The sequence below is a fragment of the Malus sylvestris genome, chromosome 5 (assembly GCF_916048215.2).
Source record: "Malus sylvestris chromosome 5, drMalSylv7.2, whole genome shotgun sequence".
Lineage (NCBI taxonomy): Eukaryota > Viridiplantae > Streptophyta > Magnoliopsida > Rosales > Rosaceae > Malus > Malus sylvestris.
In genome coordinates this window covers 16,460,317-16,485,722 of record NC_062264.1, presented here as the reverse complement: position 1 = coordinate 16,485,722, position 25,406 = coordinate 16,460,317, and the positions used below count along the sequence as shown (strand labels likewise).

Sequence of the window (25,406 nt, the reverse complement as noted above, 5' to 3'; positions counted from 1 at the left end):
TATGAGCTCATTTGCTGACCAGCATATGCTACTAGATATCCAACTTGCCTACCTATTTAGTCTTATTCCCATAGCTGTCACGACTCCACAAGCCTTCCTGCAATCAGTTTTGATTTCATTTAAAAATAAATAGGGCAAATCCATTTCTACTATTCAAGAAAGTGATGGGGTGATGTTGGTAGCGACGACGGTGCTGTCGTCGAGGAATCGAGATGAGTGGCGTTGTCGAGGAATCGAGATGGTTGATGCCGTCAATGATGAGGGTGATGATCATGATCGGTTAACCAGAGATCTAGATGCCGATGATGGGGTGGTGGTGGTCGCTGCGGCGGTGGTGCGGTGATGACGATGGATCAATGGTCTAGGTTTCGATGATGTCGTATAGGGAGATAGAGAGGATTGGGAATGATTAACAATTATCCAATATCAATTGTCAGAGACAATCTCATCCAACAATTGATATTGGATAATTGTTAATCATTCAATCTTATTGATTACATTTTAAACGGGCCGGTCCAGGGCCCAGTTAGTCTAAATATTAGGCCTCTCTCTAAATAACAACGTCCCGCCCCACCTTGATCCGCAGGTCCTCTACCCGTTTGCCCACCCCTAGTTAGTTCTTTATCGGGGACATATGTACGAATAGCTGAATAAACAAAAGAGGGACACCCTTGAAAAAAACCAAGAAAAAGATTAAAAGGAGATGATCCACAAAGGCACAACAAATCTTCCTGACTAGCAACCTTGCCCATTGAGAAACAATATTTGAATAAATATTTACAACAAACACAAAGCAACATACACTTGATGATGCCTTTTAAAAGAATTCCTAACTAAGCCAATCGGACACTATGTCACTATATATATCTACAACGTCTGTTGGGTATGCCAAGAATTATGAGCACTATTTGGAAATTTACATTTTGTACAGAACTACCAGATGGTCTTGTTCCGATGGAAAGAATCCGGTAAATAGTTCCAGTACTGTACACCTGCAACCGTTAGACTGCACGTAACTACCTTGAAAATCAAGCCACATTTATGAAAAAGAGAAATCATATAGACAACAGATTATCTGTCCAGGATCATGCTAAGTTAAAGATATCTTGTCCATAACAATAGGTGCCTGATCCTCGGCAGCTAATAGCTACAGACAATATTTCTAATCTAGCAGTTTCTCTGTTTCCCATTATCTAACAAAGGCAATCGGAAATTATAGTTATAAAGGCTTTAGTCATGAGCAACTGACATCATTACTTTTCATAATTAACACCCGATTTGAGAGACACACAAACACACAATCACACAAACGTGTTTTGCAAAAACTTTATTTAATATGGACAGAAAGTTCAACTCACATGATACATATGTTATAATGCAAGAATAGATGGCGCGTTCCTGATCTCCTCTTCTCCAGGAATACAGGAAGTTCAAGATTTCAGTCGCGAGTTTAATCACCTACAGTAATAAAAGAACAACAAACAAAAAGTAAGCTACCAATCTGGGATATGCAATAAATATTCCGCTGAAAGATAGCAGTATTAATCAGAATTTATTCGTTCGAACCATTAGTTTTGTTCCCATGGTTGAGGGGGGCCCAGATATTTCTCAATGGACTCTTTCTTACGCTCAGGATCAAGGCTGCACGCACGAGCACCACAGTAAATCTTGGTTTTAGAAATCAATGTGTCAAATATATTATGAAATATTCTTTATTGTCATAATAAACAAAACAAAATAAAAAATGCAAGACTGACCTATTTCTGAAGCCAAGAAGAGCGCAGTGCACAGCACTAGCACAAGCAGAAGCCGGAGTTATAGCAGCTGCAGGAACTGCCCGAGCAGCAGTTGCCAAAGCTGGTCCTGCACCAGCTCCACGCTGGTATTTTTTCAAAGGAGTCCGTATCAGGGCAGAAGCAGATTTCCCCAGGCCATCACTAAGGCTTTCATAAGCCTATCAAAGAAAGACAATTAACTTGTTTTCAGGATCATTTTCTTTTAGCCAACAGAACAGCTCTGGGTTGAAATTTCAGATTTTGAAAGAACTAATTTTTTTAGTTCCCCGCAGTATTGGGAATTTAGGACAACTATTTCCAAATATTTGCAAGCAACTTCCAAGGTTGGAAATTTCACCTGATGAATTCCTTGTTGAGCATCTATAGGTTGATTAGATCGAACGTTGGTTTTCATTTTATGTGGTACAGACCATGGCACAGAAGGAATGCCTGTAAGTAAATATTCCGCTTGGAGCAAAATATCATATGCCCCGGCGGCCAAATGTACTCCAAGTCCAACAGCTTCAAGAGAAATACTTCTAAGAAATGCAATTGTACCTGGTAGCAAGTAGCCCCATCATGGATACCAAAAATTATTTAATTATTGACAATGTACCAGTGACAAGTGACGACACGGCTTTATATACTGTTGAATAACCAGAAAGTACTCATTTATCTAAACTCAGTTAATTGACATTGAAGTTAGATATAACCTTGAGTCAACGATCAAAATTAAGAGCTACATATTTTGTTTCTTTTGTTTTTTTGTTTTTAAATACTTCAACTAAAACACAAACGCCCAAAACTGACATGCACAGGTTACAGAAGGAAAACATTTGAATGAACTCAACTTACCTCTTTGCATTCCCTTAAGTAGTTTTTTGTCCTTCCTGTAACTCTCAATTGGCAAAGAAACCAACTTCCTTGCACCAGCACTAACTGCTACCAACGACCGAATTGTTGGAAGACCTCTCAATATTTTATGAATCTACATTATTAAAGAAAACTTGTTATACATCCACTAGCTTTTGAAGGGGGGAAGAATTCCAAAACAGTAAGGGTAAAGCCACTAAAACCTGATTTTGAGAAATCTCTTCTAGCCACTCTCCTATAATTGTCTCACATACACTGCCCCATCCATAGATACCAACAGCATGAACATGCTTAAGCTGTAGCTCAACGCCCTGAATTTATTTGTGAAAGTATGGCCAATAAGTTCCTCAGTGAATTTCAATGAAAGAAAATTTAAACGAATGCAATGGAACGCACAGATCAGATAATTAGACATCAGGGTTTGGACTACTAAACTTGCTAGCACAAGTAGAATTTAATTTCTATCACAACAAGATTCTGAAACAGAAGCATAACAAGGATGAACAATACCACCGAGTAACAAACGAAAAATATCAATGGCTTACACATTAAATAAACATCGCACTTCTTTGAAGTTTTTTTAAAGTTATGTCCCACTTCGTTTAAGTTTTTAAAGTTATAAAAACATGTATCTGCCTGTGTGAGTGCATGGGGTATATGCATTTATATCGAGTGGGCTTAATTGAAACCTTTCTGTTTATTCACTCCAGAATTTCAGACCTCCAGTATATGGTAATACATAAATTTTCCAAGCTTTTTTATATAAGAAAATGAAAACTAAAACTCCAACTTCTTGAACTCAAGTTAACAGATAGGACAATAAGAAGCATAAACCTAAAGACAAAAAGGATAAGACTCATTAAATGTTTTGGATAAATGGCTAAACTTTGCATACTGGATAGGAAAAATGAAAAAGTTGGAAGACTAATGCCAAACAAACAGAAGCAGTAGAATCATGGAGTCATCGTTTACGAGGAAGAACAAAAAAATATAATGGGAAGCAATACCAGGAGCAAAGCATAGTATCCTTCATGACACTATATAACAATTTTGTGTCTTTTCACAATCAGATATATGAGGACAAATAAGTATCAAGCATAGTCTTTTTATACCCTTGTACAAAACCTCATAATGTTCAATATAAGAAGCAAAGTATTTACCTTCCATGGAACAAGATTTACAAGTTCTACATACTTCCCGCCTCTTAATGCTGCCAGATCAACACGGCTGGGACTGTAGTCAACCCGAACTAGAATAGGCCATATATCGAACTTCTGAAGGGGAAAAACGAAAATGTAAGCAGTTGGAATATGTATTCTCACATTATTGTTTAGAAAAATCACCAGGCATAAATTCTAAAAAATAAATTCTAAAAATGAAATAAATTATGTAACCACATATTGAAATTTGACATAATCAGAGCAACCTAGAAATGCACAGGTAGCAAAGACAAATAATTGGATGTCAGCTGCTTTGCTATGCTCAGAGCTGTCTGTTAGTTGAAAAGAGAGACACAAAATAGTGCATCCCTTCACATAATTCACATACAAGAGCATAGAGATTTATGAGCATCACCTCCTACCTGAACGGTATCTCTCTCAGGATCTATCATCCCATGAGTTTCATTGACTGTTTCTCTGATCCATCCAGAAAAATTTGATACCACTCTTTCGTTTTTATTTCTCTAGTTTCCCATTCCTTTTTTTTTCCCTCTTGAAGAGAGGATATAATCATTATAATGGAGATTGGCTTTGAACATGCCCTGAGGTAATACATGTTTGAGGACCTCAGCAGTCTTAAAAAAATAAGGATGCAAATGACCCATTTTACTGGGAAAAGGCTTAATGAAGCAAGACTGATATTTCCCATGCAAACACACATAAAGTTGTAACTAGGTTGAAAGCTAAAAACTCAAAGCACACCAGGGAGGACGAGGAAACAACTTGCCTGAAAATAAGGAAGAAATGCCTCCTCTTCAATGGTATGCCCTGCAAGATCATTACTTTTTACTGGCAAGACTTTTGAACCATCAGCATCTTGATGACCACCCGGAGAATGATCAGTTGAAGAGCTCTTTGCCGCAAAGAAGTTAATGAGAAAATCAAGTTGGGACTGATGAAGATGCAATAGCATGGGAAGGAGTGCAACGCGTAACCTACAAGGAAATAATATAAGAACCAAGACTCGAATAATACTGTTAAATCACCATCATTCCTAAGCAGATTTGTACAACCAACTTAACCATACACTAATTATAATATAAAGCAGAAGGGATACCGATACTCTTCAAGAGGAGTTAAAGGATCTGGTCTGACAGATTCTAAGTCCAGCTTGAATGCTTTCGAAGATGATTTTCGAGGTCGGTCCTTTGAATGATAATATCCGAGTACCTTCCAAACAAAAAAGATAAATAATTAATCAACTCTGTAAAGCACAAAAAGTAAAATTTTCGTGTGAAAGTATAGCAGGTTTACCAGTTTCCAAGGAGCCTCTTTGCTCCTGTCATATAGATAAAAATCTTGAACTGAAAGAGAGAGCTTAGATACACAGATTCCACCAACAGGAAAAATGTCATACTGAAACTCCATTCCGGATAGTGCAAGCTCTAAACATACAGTAGCATCCCTTCCGCTAAAATCCACTGATCGCTGACCAGTTGATCTAGAATCATGCCAGTCTGACCCAGAAAGCATTCTCCACCTAACATCAATGTTCTTAAGAAGTACACGTCCAATGGCTTTTCCAAAATCATTGCACTTTATACCTTCAATAAAAGGAAGATTGTCTTCGGCAGATTGTGTCATACTATTTTCACATGCTTCAGGAATGTGGTTTTCTAAAATGCTAATGGAAGTACCATACCATCCATTACTTTCTCCTCCAACATCTCCATTTATGAAATTCTTGGATTTGCATTTTACAATCTCATTCGATGATTGTCTGTTGGCAGATAATTCCGAAAGAGGCCGTAAATCAGATAAACAATACCCTTCTATTAACTCCAGAACATTACCTTCTTGTAGAAATGATGTTTGACTACTTTCCAACTCTGCTTCAGGCACTGACCCATCATAAGGTGCACCAAGTGAAAGAATATCAGGAGTTGCAATGCTGGAATAATGAGCCTCTCCAAGGTCTTGATCAAATGAGATACCAATTTGCGACTCAGAATGGCAGGTCTGATTCTTATCCAAGAGAAATGCATCATCACATATCTCATCCATTAACCCAACCAACTGAGTTTCACTCTCTGTAACTGCACCAGCAGTGTGCAATTGAGAAGTTGCTCGTAAAGGATCACTACCACAGTTCCTTGCTTCATCATGAAAACCTCTGCTCTCTTGTTCCTGCTGTACCTTATTCCATCTAGTCTGCAAGTGCATGACTGATTCCTCCATGTCAGGGGCAAATATCTGTTGAAGTTGGGCAGCTAAACGTAACAGACTGGACATGGTGTCATGGCAAGTTTCCACATAGATGTGAGATTTTGAACATTCTACCTCCCAGAGAAGGCCACTATTACAATTAGTTCTCAAAGTTGCTTCTACCAGTGCCTCCCTGGCAACTTTAACATACCCAATCTTGTGAAGATGTACTGCACTATAAATGCCGCCAACATCCTCAGGCTTTGACATTAAACGGAGGAGAAGCCCAAGATCTTGCACTCTTATTCTGTAATCATTTTCTACTGAGCCTGACCTGGTTGAGTTTGAAAGATTCAAGGAAGATGCAGCCAAAAGACAAGAAACATGTTCCTTACCCATCTCTTCCTTGACATATGAAGAACTGGGCTCAGAATCTGAAGCTTCACTCCTGACCACCACATTCTTGAGGTAGGGCTCATAACTTAATCCAATATCAACCAAGTTAAGAACAAAGGAAGATCCGCGAGGTGCACTAAATTCATCCTTTTTGTTACACTTTTCCGCTTCATTTTCACAAGGAATAATGAAAAAAGAGCATAGTGCATCTGCCCAATCCAAGCGACCACCTAATGCAACAATTGTGGCACATCTGACAGTTACAGACGTAGAACCATGAAAACTTTTGGGATCCCACAAATGTACAATATCAGAACCAGCTAGCCTGGAGGATAATGCATTAGAGCCCCCTCCATCACCGCGTTTCATTGTTGAGTTGCTGCACGCAATCAGAAGAAACTCCTGATCAGGAATACCAGTTATAGAACCCCACAATTTACCTTCACCATGGGCCAGCCAGAAAAAATTGGCACCTGATATACCTCCAATATTGGAGACAGACAGCATATCTAGCTTCTGAATTTTCAGTTTCAGCTGATGCCACGACCCAGGAAGTTCACTCTGTATTGAGCTTTTGACAATCTCCTTCACATCCAGGCTAATCAAAATTTCAACAGAATCACAGCTAACAAGGATAGATGTCTGGGATGCGGAAGATGCTTCCTTAAAATTGACTGAATCACAGTCCGAGCTCAAGTCATTTAACATTTGATCTAATAGACAATATAAACCTCTATATTGAGAATAGTCCAAATTTATTGAAACAGAGGGTAGACAAACATGTAGGGAAAACGCGGAGCTCAAGATAATCTCCTGTTGAGTTTGAGAATTCAAATCTTGCAGATCTTTAACAGTCGATACTGAAGCAAATTCATGATCTTTACCAACAAATTTAGAAATGCTCCTTGATTCCTCAAAACCAGCTAAGCACTTGGCTTTCTTTGCTATCCAAGGGCCAGTCACATAACCCTCCTGCCAAAGCATACTAATAACAGATAGACGGCCCGTACTGTTGCTGGCGGACATTATTTTTTTTGCAGCAAATGTATGCCTCTGCATGTTTCCAGAGCTGATCCCAGCATTATCCTTATTTGCAGGACTGACGAGAAAAATGTCCAGATTACCAACATTCAAATGTAAAGAACGTGTGGCTGTTGAAAAATACATTTTCTCTGACCTTGCATCTAAAGTTGGGCCACGGTCTTGAACACCTTTGTTAAAATTTGATGGTGAAGAAAACTCAAGAGCAATAAACTGATCCCAGGAAGAGAAGCCTCTAACATCTTTACCACCTTTGTCATGAAAACAGAGAATTATCCTTGCATTAGGAATCAATATATCACCTCGCTGAGTTTCTGTTGAAGACAAGGTCTTAACACGACTAGAAGATCTTCTAAGATCCCCATGAGATGATCCATGCTTCTTATTAGAGGACTCAGAAGAGAACTCAGTCTGATTACCGTTCGTTTTGACAGGCTTTCCCACTTCATTAGACAGTTCTAATAGCATATTTAGAAAAGAGAAGTCCACCCAAAAAACAAAATGTGGCAGTTTCAGTGAAAATGATGTCCTGCATAAACTCCCATTTGAAGTACTAGAACTCACAGTAAACTGACAGTGAGTAACACCTGAAGTTTTAAGCAATGTAGTTCTGACTACATCCTTGTACCCAAATGGAACCTCTACAACTGTATCTTCAAAAGATGAGGGAAGCAGTGGAAGAACACTTTGAACATCAGCTTGAAGATGTTGAACCGAAAGAGTATGGCTGTTAATATTGGCATTAGACCTTTGAAAGCCAAACTCAGAGGTATCTTCTTTGTAACTTGAGTAATTAGCAACCTCAATATACTCCATTGTTCCTTTGAACCTTATCTCTTGGGGGCATACCTGCGGACCTTATCAGATGTTTCAAGTTAGTGTTGTTGACAATCACGTAGAACCAAATAACAGGTATAAATCATAGACATCAAACTCAAAATCTAAAATATACCCCAAGCACAGGAATTACCTGCGTAACAAGAAGGATGTCTCGGCATTCTGCACCTAGGTACAGAACATCTGAATCAACCCCCTTATTATCACAAAAATGCGTCTGCTTTTCATCTTGAAATGAAAAGACAACAGAAATCCCAGCTAAAGCTGCTTTAAGATTTGTTTCAACATGCTGCTGCTCTGTAGACAGATTAAAATAAAAAATTCCAGTGACAAATGTCTAGAAGGAAATAAAGATAACAGTATGAAATCTTTACTAGCATATCAGAGACCGTAACATCTAAAGACTCTACAAATCAAGAGCTTGTACGTCTCCAGAAGATAAACTATATTTCTCGTATTTTTTAACTTTCTTTCATGCTCATCCTGAATGGAAATGTAAGATATCCTATATCTAAAAGCAATTAAGACATACAGTCTATTTTAAGCAAAGTTTCAAACTGAGTTCAACAACCTGGGTACAACAACTTGACACCACAAATATTCCTAACATTTCAATGATTATTGATTCAGTTTTTTATATAATAATTTACCCAAAAAAATTTAAAATAGATATGCAATGAAGTAATTTACTTTAAAACTTCTAGGTTGATAGGGTTCATATTGCACTCACCAGGCGGAACATGCAAAGATCCGGAAGCAAGGCTCGATGCAGCTGTGATAGCAGTGAAAACAGAACATGTCCAGTTCCACATCCCACTGTTACCTAATGCTGATTGGGAACTTCTCATTCCATCAAAACATTCAAAAAACTGATCCACACTGCAAAAAGACCAAAAAGTGACTATGAGAATACGAGATGCAGACAAATAAAATGTATAAAGTTTGTAACATGAAATGTTACGTTCAGCAATACTCAATGTGACAACAAAATACTCAATAATAATGAACTAAACAACCCTACACATCTCTGAAAGTTATGTCAGCTGCGGTTCCTTGATAAAAACACTGATAGCAAAACAGAATAACACTAACCTTGCGCCAAAATCAAGTTCTTCAATACCATCTTTTTTATTTTGATGGATGAAAAAGGGTACCCAATCTGATATAAGATGTGACCCAGGCAGCAGAGGTTCAGCCACTGATTCTTGCAGGGTAAAAGAAGATGATTCAGTCGGAAAACTACCACAACTTGGCCTCACCTTATCTGTTGTCGAATAAACAGACCTTGGTGAAATACAGTGAGATGTTGAATCAAGATAAACAGAATCTGCTGGCTTATGATTGGTCTTGTCTTTCACCAGATTTTTGTATTTTTCCCAAGCAAGTAAACTCCATTTAGTTGTGCTGGGCTGAAATCTTAATTCTAAAGGTTCAATAGAAACATCTGCATCTACTTTACGAATGTCTAAAGACCCATTCTTCCAAGGTATGCTTAATTTTATATTCCCTGAAAATCCCCCTCTTTTCCCAACCAATATTGGAGTGGTGGCACCCGGTGGACGGCACTTTGGAAAAAATTCGTCAAATGTTCTTTCTGACTGGCACGGACTGCATGTTTGATTATCAGCATCATTCATTTGAAGCAGCTCAAGCGATGCTCCTTGAAACTTGACAAAGTTGGTCAATTGACTAATCCCAAGAAAGTTGTCAAATCTTGCATCAGAATTTTGACTATCATCTTCAGAAACACATGTTCCACATTCTGTTTCTAAAATTCGAAGCACCAAGGTTGAGGAACACCCTAATGTCTTTCCATTCTTCTCTAAACAAGGATCAAATGCAACAATCAACCTTTTTATCGTTACGTGGAAGCTCGTGAGAAACCACTTTACCATCTTTGCAATTGTTTTAACACCTTCATGCACATCCCTGGAAGCAGATTTTGCAGCATCGTCTGCCATGTCACCATCTAACGTCCCTGGGTTGGCATCCTTATCCAGGTTGCAACTTTCGGCACTAGCTGGTGAGTTATTCTCTGCGCACAGATTTAACACCAGCTCCAGTTCATCCACTTCAACCTCACAACCTTTGCCCTTCCAAGGCAGTCTAACTAATAGGGAGCCAATAGATCCTTCTTTTATTATCACCGATGCTGCTGCACCGAACTGTGGGGAAAAAAAAGTTGGCCATAAGACAACAATTAAACATTAACAATTTCATGTATAAACTTAAGACGCAGTTAACAAAAGTACAAAAGCTCTCTAAAATCCACCAAAACTTAATACGCAAGTTACCCCAGTTATTGAAAACTCACATAACATCCAGTTAAGAAAAGCAGTATTCATATTCTCATCATTATAACATGAATTCTGAATATTTCAAAACCACAACTTTGCGTCGAATCATTTGAAAACTCACAAAATCCTTAACAATTTTCAAACCGAGACTATATCGAAAACTCACATAACATCCAGCTAACAAAAGCAGTATTCATATTCCTATCATTATAACATGAATTCTGGATATTTCAAAACCACATCTTCGTACCGAATTATTTTAAAACTTACAAAATCCCTAAACAATTTTCAAACCAAGACTAACGAATTCGGGTTTCAAACTTCAGCCACCTCAAGTGGGGCAAAATTCATATTTACAGAAGAAATACAAGGGTACCATAGTTGTATTTTTCTTTTATTTTCTCGGCAGCCAAACACGAGTTAATACCAAAACCAAACACAGAAAAGCGTGCGTACGTACATTCTGATTAAGAAAATCGACGTTAAGCGCGAGGTCGTTGAGCTGAATGGTGCCCTCGGAGAGCTGGACATCGAGCTGGTCGGCGTCGATGTCGCCTAATATGAACTGCCCCAACTTCTTCTTCAACAGGAACTTGCATACTCTCTTCACGGCCCACCGCGAGAACATCGCCTCCGCCGACTTCGCGATGTTCCACGGAAACATGGCCGCCGACTACGAACACGACGACAGCAGCGGCGGCGGACGAATTCGGAATTGAGAAGAATTTGTGGAATTAGGGTTCGGGGAGGGGAATTTAGGAGGGTGAAACGGCGCGTTTGGAATTGGGGCGGCTGGTAGGTCGAGGTCGAACCCTCATGATTTTTCACAAGAATATTGCTTTTGAGTTTTGATTTTGATGAGGTGTAAGAACGACAGCGACGATGACCAAATTTTGTTCTCTCTATTTTTTATTATTTCTTCGGTTTTCTGGTCTCTCGCGGGTTCGTAATTTCGGGGAATATATAAATAGAGGCTTAATTGAATTAATAGTTCTTTAGAAGGTAGATCATGTGATAAAAAAGAATTCGGATTTGAGTTCATGTGATGAAATTTGTTAGCATTTAGGCCCAACATTCAAATTTCATCAACTACCCTTGTTAGCACATGCATGAACGAAGCTTAGCTTAGGCTTAACGGGGCGGATGCTCCCACTCAAGTATTTTTCTGTTGAAAATATACTCTTTTAGTTGCTTGAAACATTAGTATTAACTTTTTTATGCACTATTGCCATCATTGGAAGAGCATATTCAACCGTAAAATTTCTGTTGAGAAACTCGATGGGAGATTAATGGGTAAATGATAATATAATTATTTTTTTATAGAGAGAGATTTGATGATATTAGTAATGAAGTTGTCATTCAACACTTGAAAACATGAAATGCGTCAAGGGATATTGTAATAAGTTGTATAAAAAACCTTATGGAATAATATATAAGTGTTTTGTTGAGTACATTCTTGAACTTTTTAATTTGTGACTTTGTTATTTGAGGATGCCCCCATCCATGTAGATCTCTAGCTTCGTCCTTGAGCACATGAGGCACATATATGAAAAGATAAAGTTAGTCTTACATCTAAGCTTTATGTGCTAACAATTAGCAAAGAGTTTTGTTTTAGTCTAATATATGTGGCTCATGTGCTAATAATTAACGGAATCTGAATTTTCAATTTTGAGCCTAAATCCTAAATGACTTTGTTTATACCATACTTAGGGCATCCGTATTTAGATCTCATACAAATACTCGGATGACTTAAATGTAATTATGTAATAAAGGAATAGGCAAATATGTAATAAGTGAGGAGCCCTTATTCTATATAAGGATCCTCATCCTCACAATTAGGGAAGGTCATTTCTGAAGCCTTCTCACCCCTCTCACATCCCCTCTCATATTCAGAGGTTCTCTCCCTCACAATATCAGTATGGACGTAGCCCAAACCTTGGGGTGAACCATAATATATCTTGTGTTATTTACATTTCTTGCAAATTCACGGTCGAATTTACGTTGTTCCAAGACCTCTGATTTTGTGTATCAACATTTGGCGCCGTCTGTGGGAATCGACACAAAAGCTATGTCGGTTCTCTTTCATTTTTTTCACCTCCGCTGTGAATTTACAAAATCACAAACACCCAAGAAACCAATCCCAGCTCTCTTTCTCTCTCTCCAATCAGTCACAGATCTCGGCTCCAAAAAAAAAATCTAGATTCTTTCTGTCTACGTGCCGTAACAGATCATTCCCATTTCTCTTGCTCTCCTCCCTCGTAAGTCCCTAAATCGACGAAAAGGGTTTAGGTTTCTTCTTTTTCCACCAAATGATTGTTGAATTCCAGGGTTTCAGATTCAAACAATGAGCACCACCAACTCCAACAATGATACCAACAACCACGCCAGTGACCGAGGCCTCGGTTTGTGGTTCCTCGAGCAATCGCAGCTCCGCTCTGCTTGGGGGTGGACCAACATGGATGAAGACGAGGGTGCCCCCACGGAGCTCAACACCATCAATAGCTCCGCCGGTCCGATATGGAGCACCGTCGCCACATGCTTCAGCTTTGACCTCGTCTAAGCCAACTTCTCCGCCGCTTTCGCCGCCAAGAGCTTCAGCTTGGGATTTTTTAAACCATTCGAGGTTCACGAGAAATACTACTCTGCCTACACTCCAAGTCAGAACTTGAAGGAGGAATTCCCGAATTGGAAAACGAGGAGTACCATCAGGAGGTGGTGAATGAGGTGCAGAGGGACCACAACATGTGGTAGATGGCAGGAAGCATTCTAAGGCTGTGGGTGTATATATATACCTGCTTACTCTGATCGAATGGCGGTGGGTTGCTGAACGAGCTCTGTTGCTTCTGCTTCGGATTTAAGCTGTGGAAGTGAGAGTTAGAGAGAGATAGAGATTGAGGAAGACCAGGAGAGAGAAATCGGAGAGAATATAAAGATTGGAGTTTGTGTGATGGAAAAGCAGTAAAGGTAAAGCAAGTTTTCTTTAAACATGCAACTGGAAAGTGGTCTCGCGACCACGATGATAAAGGAATTCAAACATCTAATGATGCCAAGTTGTTGTCATCCCACTACAAGGTCCCATCATCTCCTTGTGTCAATGCCTTGGGACGTTGGATTGACAAGACACCGAGCACCATTATTCCTAAAAAGAGCGGTCCTCCAAGAAAGCGAAAGCAAAAGAGAAAGCAAAAGCAAGGAAGAAACACCCCACCAAAATGATGTGATTTACTTTTCTTGTTTTTGTATGATGTGATTTATTTTTCTTATCTTTCGGAGACATCTGTATAAACCTCATCAGATGGTAAAAAAACAAAAAAACAAAAAAAAACAGCAAAGCCCAAAATAAATGGGCTGCCATGTTGTGGAAGGCGAAGGCCCATAAGCCCAAAATAGCACCAACCAGGTCATCAAAAATACGTCCAGTACTCCACAATTATTCGGCAACCCGCCACTATTACCACCAACCAGGTGATCAAAAGTACGTCCAGTACTCCCAAATTATACATGAGCATTACTCATGCCAATCATACATAAACATTCATGAGCATTACTCATATCAATCATACATAAACATTCATGAGCATTCATGAGCATCATTCATGTCAACATCCATGAGCATCACTCATGTCAACATCCATGAGCATCACTCATATCAATCAACATAAACATTCATGAGCATCACTCATGTCAATCAGCTTTAAAAGCTTCATTTACAAAAGTTCTAACTTCATAAAGCTTCATTTACAGAACTCTAGCTTCAAAAGCTTCATTTACAAAAGCTCTAGCTTCAAAAGCTTCATTTACAGAGCTCTAGCTTCAAAAGCTACATTTACAAAAGCTCTAGCTTCAAAAGCTTCATTTACAGAGCTCCAGCTTCAAAAGCATCACTTGCAAAGCTTCACCTACAAAGCTTCAGTGCAGGGTATACAAATACCGCCTCCGAACAACCGCCACTTCGGCCCATACATGGATTCAATTTGAAGTCTCCAGCCAACAGACTCTATTGACCGAAGACTTGGGGGACTACACTATGTACCATATATTGGGCCTTATAAAAATACTCAGGGGACTTAGCCCATTATTTATGTATTGAGGAGCGAGCCCTTATTCTATAAAAGAGACTCCCTCACTTTCATTAGAAAGCACCCATTATTCATGTAATGAGGAGCGAGCCCTTACTTTATAAAAGGGACTCCCTCACCATCATTAGAGAGCATCGCCTCATACTGAGCAACCGCCTCGCCGCGAGCATCAACTATAGCCCATTATTCATGTATTAAGGAGCGAGCCCTTATTCTATAAAAGGGACTCCCTCACCTTCAACGCCACAAGCCGAGCCAACCAAGGTAACATAAGCCACTTGCCTCGCAGCCTCGCAGCATGCACTACTTCTAGTTGAGCATCATTTCAGATTGAGCACCGCTTCATATCGAGCATCAGTTCAAGACAACATCTAGTTACTTCGGCCCACACATGGACTGAATTTCAAGTCTCCAGCCAAAAGACTCTCTTGACTAAAGACTTGGGGGATTACTGTTTATACCATACTTAGGGCCTCCGTATTTAGATCTCGTACAAATACTCGGAGGACTTAAATGTAATTATGTAATAAAGGAAGGGGCAAATATGTAGTAAGTGAGGAGCCCTTATTCTATAAAATGACTCATCATCCTCACAATTAGGGGAGGCCATTTCTGAAGCCTTCTCACCCCTCTCACATCCCCTATCATATTCAGAGGTTCTCTCCCTCACCTCTCAGATAAATACAATATCAGTGTGGACGTAGCCCAAACCTTGGGGTGAACCATGATACATCTTGTGTTATTTACATTTATTGCAGATTCACGGTCGGATTTACGTTGTTCCAAGACCTCCGATTTTGTGCATCAACAGACTTCACCACAGGGGTTTAAACCCTAATTTTTTTTTTTTTTACTACAATGAGTATCTTCCAACTATCCTATCACCATGAGGATTAATAAACTAATTAGGCCATAAATATAAATTTACAAACCAATAATGTGCCACAAATAGAAAATAAGCAATCAATACTAGGGTTGGAAAAAATTTCTGAAAATCCCAAACCGAACCGAAAAAATCTCGAACCCAAACCAAAACCATCCCAAAGTTTGATAATCCCATCCCAAAAAATACCGAAATTTTCGATATGAGATTGATTTCCAAATTCCATTTGTTCGGTAATCTCGAAAAATACCAAAGTATTCGATTTCCTATTAACTTTTGGGTTTCGGTTCCCACTTCCCAACTCAAAAAGCAGAGCCTTTTGGCTCCCACTAACATAAGGCACAAAATAAAATTAAAAAAAGAAAGAAAAGTAAAGGCACAAAATTCAATTGGCTTTCGGTTCCCACTTCCTAACTCAAAAGAATGAGCCTTTTGGCTCCCACTAATAGGAGGAGGAATGAGCAAAAAGAGGATGGAGCAACACTCTTCATGTTGAGAAGCAGAGAGAGGAAGAAGCTACTACTGCCGAAAGCTCTCCCAAATCTTCGAAGCTTTATCGTCTCTAGTATCGACCCATCTCCTTCTTTATCCTCTCTAAAGCTTTCTCTAAATTAGGGTTCGAATGAGGATTTACAAATTAGGGATTTACAATTTAGAGCTTTTGATTGTTTCGATTTGGATTTGGATTTCTTGATTAATTTTCTGGGGATTTGTAGATTAATTTTATGTGGATTTGGTTGATTTGGATTTCTGGATTTCCATGGTTGATTTCTGCTTTGCATGTTCAATTTCTTTTCTGCTTTGCATGCTTGATCTTCAGGTTTGAATTGAATTTATCAGCTTCTTCCATTAACACGAAGCCAAATTTCTGCCCTATTGAAATCCCAAAACCATATCGAAGTCACAAATTTATTTCGGGAATCCCGAAATTCAGTATTACCTAAGGATCAGTTTGGGATCGGGATTCGGATTTTCATCCCAAAAAGGATCAATGATCGGGATTCAGATTTTCATCCCAAAAAGGATCAGTTTGGGATTCGGGATCGTATTTTTGGGACGAGATCTCATACCGAACCAGTCATAATCAATACTTAAGTGATAATCCAACTATAAACAACCAGATCATTTGATTTACAAATTTAATTTAAAAAATTTGATCTTCCAAGCATTATCCAAATATAGTATATGATATTGGTGTTGTCGAATCTGGATCATCTTTGTGAGGATCTTAGGGATCTGTGAACCGTGTTTGTTTATCGTACATCGTGCGGTCAGAAATTATTTTAAATATTTTTATTTAAAATTAAATATAAACAGTACCTAATAAAAACTGATTACACGATGTACGATACACAATATACGATAAACCGATACAATTCACGAATTATCAGGATTCTCATAAAAAAGATTCGGAGAGGATGCGTTGGGGTGCCGTCCGTCCCCATCTCTCTTCCGTATTACGTAAACTTCAGTAAAACGATAAAGTGAAGAATCTTATTATTCCATGATAAGTTGCATCTTTTTTTTCTCACATCTCTAAAAAACTAAAAAACAAAAAATGCTTTATCTTGTCTAAAACTTGTTTCTCTTATTTTTAGTTCTCAACAAATTTAATCCATAAGAGATCACATTCTGTTTGGATCCAATATTATTTTATTAGTATGTGCAATCGGCATCGTTGAGTGAACAACGTTATAGACGGTCGCACCAGTAAAAGATTAAACTAATTTTCAATTATTTTATATTATTATTGTTGTCATAACCATAATAATTATCTTTCAAATAGTTGGGATTATCCTGATATTTTATTGATAATTACCCAAAAAACCATATTGAGTTGCGGCCTTATCCCATCATCAGCATCCTCCTTGCTGATATTTCCCGAACAATTGATTCCACTGCCCTCATTAAGATTCTTCATCGAATCATTATAATCCAAACTGCTTCCACTCGGACTAGACGTCAAAAACTCCAAATCGCTGTCATGGATGCTCGAACTGTCATTCTCTCCTCCGGTTGAACTCATTTCCACACCCATGAAGAAGATAAGTGGTTGTCAGAAACTTTATATTTCTTTATGTTATTTCTTAATTATTTTATAAATGGTGCCAGCTTTACTGTACTGTTGTTTACCTCAATTATTCTATAAATGTTGCCCACTCCGTCTAAAAATATAAGTTTTATTATAATAATTTTATTATTTTAAACACAATAAAAAAGGAAAGTTACAAAAGTCAGTAAATTTCACGTGACATTTGCTAGAACCGAGTGAGAGAGAGAATGGATTTATAGTTGGCTTGCACAAGTTGTATTAGGGGACCCCTACCAGTAGCAGCCTTTCATGACTAAGGCGTTGCTTGCAAAGCTGCCTACCACATGATTAACAATTTAACACATTCTTTTGTTTATTAATTGTGATCATTAATTAGACAAGTGGATCCAAGATCCTCCTTGTTATTTTGAATGGTTTCATTATTCATAGATATACGAAGATACGTATTGTTTATTTAATATCTTATTATTTTATTTGTGTCATGATGACTAATTATAAAATAATAATTTTATTATTTTTATGTCATGATGACTTATGATTAAATAATATAATTATTATTTCTGATATCACATGATTACTATCACATTATTAATTTATACAACATGTGATTTACCAAACAACTGAATAAATCATTTATTCATAGAAAGCACACAACACAATATTTTGCCTTGACAAACTTTGTCAATTTGATTTATTCATTATACGGTCGTACTTATACTGTCATTTATTATCAGGAATTATTGAGCAACTAGATCCACTGATCAACATTGTTGCTGATTAAAGAAGTCTACCAACTTATAGACTGATGAGCCACGTGCTCATGGTAATCTCTTGTCTAACCGAACACCCACTTGCTCGGACATTCGCTTATTGGGACACCTATGTGCCCGAACCCAACTCGATGACCCTACAGATAGCCCCAACTCGATGACCTTACGTATAGCCCCGACTCAAAGACCCAATTTGCGGACCCAATCCGCGGATCCGACGCATAGACCCAATATGCGAACTCGACAAGCGGACCCAAGTGATGTCAAGAATCAACTCATACTGAGTGCATGTCCACATAAAGTAGATACTTGCAATGAGGAATACCATGAGCCGAGCCGCCTTGCAGCAAGCATAGCTTCTAGCCGAGCAGCCTCGCAACGAGCATAGCCTCCAGCCGAGCAAATGCCTCGTCGCGAGCATAGCCTCTAACCTAGCAGCCTCGCAACGAGTATTGCCTCCAGCTGAGGAGCCTCATAACGTGTGATACCTCTAGCCGAGTATTGCTTTATGTTGAGCATTGCCTTGGGTTGAGTACTGGTTCAAGACATCTAGCCATTTCAGCCCGTACATGGATTGGATTTGAAGTCTCCAGCCAAAAGACTCTCTTGACTGAAGACTTGGGGGACTACTGTTGGTACCACACATATTGGGCCTCAGACTTTGATACATTAGGCCTCATTACCCAGCCCATATGATTATGTAAAAGGAGGAGCCTCTTATTCTATAAAAAGAGACTCATCCCCCCTCACAAATCGGACTCGGGGAACCCAACAGAGGGCAATACCCTCACAAATACAACAACATTTTCTTTCTCTAGGGGGACTCCCCCTCACCCTTGTAATCCATACATACAGTCAGAGAAATACAATATCAATGTGGACGTAGCCCATACATTGGGGTGAACCACGCTACATCTTGTGTTATTTACTTCCTTGCAGATTCACGGTCGGATTTATGTTGTTCCAAGACCCTCTGGTTTTGTGCATCAACATATATATTTATGATGGGATATGAGATGAATTGCTAGCATATATTTATAATGGGATATGTGATGAAATGCTAGCATATATATAATGAATATATGTGATGAGTTAGCATATGTGGTGAATACGTGATAAGCTAGCAGACATGATGAATATGCGATAAGTTATCATATGATTATAAATATGTAAAGCATGACTTGAATTTATATATATATGTAGATGTGTATTTTTATATTCTAAGTCTGGAAATTATACAGGTGTTGTAGCGAGGGGTTATAGAAATTTATATGGTTTCTATTAAAATTTTATTTACTGGGCCACTCACATTTGTCTTGTCTTCACCCTCCAGGTCTTCTTAGCTGAGTTTTCTTATCGTCGAGGAATCGTGGCGATTCTTAGTATTGGAGATTATTCGAGGGTACAATTCTTAATTCACTCTTCTGTACTTGCTTATGCTCTAACGTCACGTGTGAAGTGGGTTCATTTCCGCTCACCAGTACACTCTGGTATTTAGGCACTCTTAGGTTTAAATTTATTCACAATATTTCCACATCATCACACTTTATGGCTTCGTCACCTTTCAGGTGTCGACCAGCACAGCTCGATTCGAAGTCCTAGTGGACATTCCGAGTCGAGGTGTGTTAGTTTGGTGTCAAACCATAAGTTGGGCAGTATTGCGTTCATCACACACGTGATGTGAGCATTCTTGGTTCTCGAGTCTAATGTTTGAATCTTACCACCTCGTCGAATATGGAAAATATATATATATATATATATATATATATGTTAGTCATTCCTAAGTTTTGGATAGATTTGATGACTCGTCGATCTTTAGAAAATTATTTTGGCGAGTGTCTCTAGATTGTAAGCAAAGAACTTTTCTGCCAAGGAAATGTGTGGAATTGAGACTAGTTGATGGCCCTAACGGGGGACTAATGTATCACTATTGGTGTATTGCCAGGAATTTACGGGTCAATCTCATCATTATGGTTAACCATCATTATTAAACCTGTTGAGAATAGAAATAAAAAATAGTTTTAATTCCTTGGCAGTATCCGGGAGAATACCACCATTCCATTTTCGTACTACATTAGTTTCTTGCATTTTTGCTCAAATCCTATTTCAAACTGGTGGTCTATGTAACAACCTTTTGAAACTCAGAGTTCTTTTGTGAAGCTTGTCGAATTCACAATAGTCGGTACCAATGTATAGAACCATTTGGAATGAACTATTTTATCTATGATTTAAAGTTAACGATTATCATCTTTGCTTGAAAATCAAATGACATTTCTCTATGGAGAACATGTCTAAATTCTTTATTAACCTTAGAACTTCTTAAATATACTTATTTCTTGAAAAGAACTTATTTACTCTCGAAGACTTTTAGTTTATCCTATTCTATTTCAGTTGGAAAAATACGAGTGTTGATATGGAATTACCTTCAACCTATCGAGAAATGGGTTGAATGTTTATAATCATTTTGTTATATGAATGGAGTTGGGAAGTACTATTATATGACTTTCAGTACGAAATATTTTGTACGTGTTGAGAATGTGAAAATCAATAATCATGATGTTGAACCAATGCTAGACTTACGTGTTGCTCAATTGGTGGTAGCTTTACCTAAGTGGAAATAATTTGAGACTTCACGTGATGTGTTTGAAGAGAATTCTCAGTCTAGGCGTGCCTCGCCTTTGGTTAAAGTAGAAATGGTGTTTGAGGAAATGAAGTCCAAATTGTATGGACAACCACAGTTTCTTCCTTGTTTGCTTTCAGATGATGATGGCATTATGAGAGAGTTACTTTTGGATTTCTATACTAGTTCAGGTAAACAGAAATCAGATCGGATTACTATTTGGATGTATTTATATTTCATCGTGTTGAATGTTTCACTCCCAAGTTTTGGAAAAATCTTTCCAAGGGTTATGAGTACTAGATTTTGTCGAGTGTCACATTACCACCCTGAGACTGGGGATTAGTCTAAAATGAGCTATTTAGAACCTAAGGGACGTGTTGTATGTTATTCGTTCCACAAGTAGTATGGTTATCACATACCATTATATCTATTTTAGTTGTTTGTAATTATGGTTACAATTTTGGCTTAGTTACGACACCATTGAAGTTAATATAATGAGATTTTATACACAATGCATAATTGATAGACACTTACCCTTGTTAGGGTTGTGTGTAACTGTGATTACGCTCCTGATTTTGAGCATGACATTGTTTCAGGTAAGTTTAGGTAAGTTCAAATAAGTATACGATATTAGTTGAACTTATGAGCTATGTGATGAGATATGAATATGTCGTATAGGTCACTAGAGGTGACTCCGACTTATATGCTAGCCATGATTGATGAGATATGTGATGAGATATCAATATGTCGTATAGGTCACTAGAAGTGACTCCGACTTAGATGCTAGCATATATGTGATGATATATGATGAGATGCTAGCATATATATTTATGATGAGATATGTGATGAAATGCTAGTATATATTTATGATGGGATATGAGATGAATTGCTAGCATATATTTATAATGGGATATGTGATGAAATGCTAGCATATATATAATGAATATATGTGATGAGCTAGCATATGTGGTGAATATGTGATGAGCTAGCAGACATGATGAATATGCGACAAGTTAGCATATGATTATAAATATGTGAAGCATGACTTGAATTGATATATATATATATATATATGTAGATGTATATTTTTATATTTTAAGTCTAGAAATTATACAGGTGTTGTAGCGAGGGGTTATAGAAATTTATATGATTTCTATTAAAATTTTATTTACTGAGCCACTCACCTTTGTCTTGTCTTCACCCTCCAGGTCTTCTTAGCTGAGCTTTCTTATCATCGAGGAATCGTGGCGATTCTTAGTATTGGAGATTATTCGAGGGTACAATTCTTAATTCACTCTTCTGTACTTGCTTATGCTCTAACCTCACATGTGAAGTGGGTTCATTCCCACTCACCAATGCACTCTGGTATTTAGGCACTCTTAGGTTTAAATTTATTCACAATATTTCCACATCATCACACTTTATGGCTTCGTCACCTTCCAGGTGTCGGCCAGCACAGCTCGATTCGGAGTCCTAGTGGACATTCTGGGTCGGAGTGTGTCACTGTAGTCTCAAGAGGTCATCTCATCAGCTTCTGCAAAGTAAGGTCCCCAGTTACTAGTCGTTCAGCACAACGAAAAACGAACCAATTATTGAACTTCGTAGTGATCAAGTAACCTCATCTTCAAGTTCTAGAACCAAAGGATGAGATGTGTTCCTTCCCTAGAGCATATTCGACACCATTACCACCTCAATTCTACTAGCCTAACCGAGCTTGGTTGCGAGTTGGTAAACCCATATTCACAAGAAGGACTTATTTAACTTAATTACTTGCCATGTACGCCATGTAGGCTTTTTAATTTTTGGGGATGGAGTTGGATATATAGTTGTGTATTTGGAGAAGGATTTGAGAAATAATGGAATATCAAGATAAGGATTTTAAAACTTTTGATTCATAATTCAACACCGTGGATACCTACATTATTGATTTAATTAAGAAAAAGATAGATTCATAATTCAACAAAGAAACTAAGTAATCTACCTTGATGGCGTGGGAAGAGTTTTGAAAACCTTTTAAGGGATGGATTGGAGTGTATGTGTATGGTTGTGAGTATAGAGAAGGGTTTGAAAAATGTCATGGTTGAATATATAAAAAATGAAATGGATTTTACTTGTATATGTGTATCAAATAAATTAAGAATTTATTCAAATTATTTTATGCGCCTATGAGAGCATTTGAACTAAGAAAATTCTAGCTCACTTATTTTATAACACTAAACTATGTTTTTTTTTAACAAAATGATATTATCTTTAATCTTTAATATTAGAAAGTCAGAATGAGAGTTTGGTGTCTCAAGGCTTCACCAAAAAATTTTGGACTAAAAAGCCCCCCAAACAAAAAAAGTTACAACTAACATCTTTAATATTAGAAAGTCAAAATGAGAGTTTGGTGTCTCAATGCTTCACCAAAAAATTTTGAACTAAAAAGCCCCCCAAACAAAAAAAGTTACAACTAACAATATCAAAAGGGATATAATCTGCAAGGACATTTTGGTACAAAAACATATCAGATAATCAAAGGAAAAAAGATAAAAAAAAATTAAACAAAAAAAGAAAAAGAAAAAAATAATAACGTGGGAGGAAGAATCACCATGTTCTGCATGTTTAATTTTAAACTGCATAGCAGTTCCCATTCAGTTTTTAAACTCTCACAACCTTTCATCATCTGTTCTGGTTCAAAATTAAAAGATTACAAGAAAAATGAGATAATTGCCAACAGAGACCAACCCACCACGTCTATCTTCTATTCCCCAATTTTCTGATCAAACTTCTTCCTCACACAAACCTCTCTGTACAATTGATCATTCCAGAGACTCTGTAACCTCCCACAATTCCAGTACAACTCTATTCTTTTTGTTTTCTGATTGCAGCTTACCACTCCATATTATCTCTTCTTCTTTCCCTACTATTTCTCTACAGGTTTCAGTTCTCACCCATTTGCATGCTAAGAATGTACACAAATTGGTAAGTCTCTCTCCCACGCATTTTCTTTAAATTTGGTTTAGTTTTCTATAATTTGATAATTTTTAGGTTTTTATTTTATAGTAAAATGTAAAATCTAATTTTGGGCGTTTGAAATTCTTTCAGATAAAAAGAACTGCTGTGAAATTCTTCCAGTTTTGGCAAGGCAACTTTTTCCAGATCGATGAACGTATATATGCGCGTCAATTCTTTCTTTGTTTTGGTTTCACATACTTTTCGTTCTGTTAATTTGAAACATTCAAGTGTCCCTCTTTTCCTGTGTTGCCAGGTAGATAAAATGGAGGAGGTTGCAAAGGGAGTGTTTGGATTGGTGAGGATGCACCTACACATGGTTTAGTTGATGCTATTGGTTCTAATGTGGTTATTTAAGAGAGAAAGAGACGAGAGGGAGAAAGAGAACGAAAGCTCATAATGGAATCACAAAATCATAAGAAGAGTAATCGAACAAATGGAAAAGAAAACACCATGGAAGACTAGCGGAACACATATTATGTGAGCATTTTTCTAAACAATGATCGTTGCTAATGTTTGAAGTTTTAAATCCATTATTTGGCTTTTTTAAATCTTTGCAAGGGTCAATTTTGCAGGTACTATAAGAACTTAAAGATGTTTGAATTTCAAGGCCAAAAGAGTATATTAACCATATTTTTCAACTAGAATCATTTCCAGAAAAACTTATAAAAGTAACAGAAGATTATTTGGAAATGTGGAAAGAAATTTGTATAAGTTTTATTAGTAGTCCTCCAGATTGGTATGTACATATGCATAAGGAGAAAGCTAGGCATATAGCCATGATTAATGAAGAATCCTTTAGACTATCCCCTACTCCTCACATAGGTGGACTCATTCATACAAAAATATTCTAAAATTCTGATGAATCCAAATGTTAGCTTTAGATGAGTTTGAAAATTTTAGGTATGATATGATATTATGATATTAGTAGCAGAAGAAGAACAAAATGTATATTTACAGTAAGATAAGGATCAATCATCAGCCCTATTGGAAGTCTCAAAATTTCAAAGAAGAAACGACAGAAATGTACCACAAAGTAAAGAAGATAGAGAAAGAGATGCATAACTAGTAGAAGGCGATGAACAATACTTGTACAATTTGACAGAAGAAGGGTTGCATAACATCGACAACATGATGGAAACATGAAGAGCTGACAGCAAATTAGCATAAGTTGAATAACACCATGCAAAATAATGTATTGTAGACCCGCTACAATAATGAAATAATGGCATAAGAGTAAATAAAGAAAAGAGTTTGATTCATTATAGACTTTTCATATACAAAATGTTATTTTGATTAAGAATGAATAGTGTTAGACCCTTTTCGTTAAAACTTCCTTTATTCTCTTTCATTTTCTTTTTTCTTTTTTGGGTGCTAAGCGACGCTCGCTTTTACATAGGGGTGGGAAATTTTGCCATAAACC

The 25,406-nt window shown here is 37.5% G+C and overlaps 1 protein-coding gene across 1 annotated transcript; it reads right to left on the bottom strand.

Annotated features, from left to right (window-relative positions):
* Positions 1 to 728: 728 nt before the first annotated feature.
* LOC126622083 (autophagy-related protein 2) lies at positions 729 to 11,521 on the bottom strand. Its single transcript, XM_050290735.1, has 15 exons — positions 11,045 to 11,521; positions 9,380 to 10,452; positions 9,018 to 9,166; positions 8,421 to 8,584; positions 5,123 to 8,299; positions 4,926 to 5,038; positions 4,596 to 4,803; positions 3,809 to 3,922; positions 2,852 to 2,959; positions 2,631 to 2,763; positions 2,134 to 2,333; positions 1,758 to 1,954; positions 1,567 to 1,641; positions 1,359 to 1,458; positions 729 to 992 (listed from the first exon to the last, which is right to left on the bottom strand). The coding sequence occupies exons 1-13, from the start codon at positions 11,246 to 11,248 to the stop codon at positions 1,569 to 1,571; spliced, it is 5,913 nt and encodes a 1,970-aa protein (XP_050146692.1). The 5' UTR covers positions 11,249 to 11,521; the 3' UTR covers positions 729 to 992; positions 1,359 to 1,458; positions 1,567 to 1,568.
* Between the last annotated feature and the right edge of the window lie 13,885 nt (positions 11,522 to 25,406).

What these genes read in the sequence shown, in the direction of transcription:
- LOC126622083 (XM_050290735.1), bottom strand. Translation starts at nt 11,248, where the DNA reads ATGTTTCCGTGGAACATCGCGAAGTCGGCGGAGGCGATGTTCTCGCGG. An exon ending in AAGAGGCTCCTTGGAAACTG is followed by an intron (nt 5,039 to 5,122) that starts GTAAACCTGCTA and finishes TTTGTTTGGAAG; the next exon opens with GTACTCGGATATTATCATTC. An exon ending in AAGAGATTTCTCAAAATCAG is followed by an intron (nt 2,764 to 2,851) that starts GTTTTAGTGGCT and finishes TTAATAATGTAG; the next exon opens with ATTCATAAAATATTGAGAGG.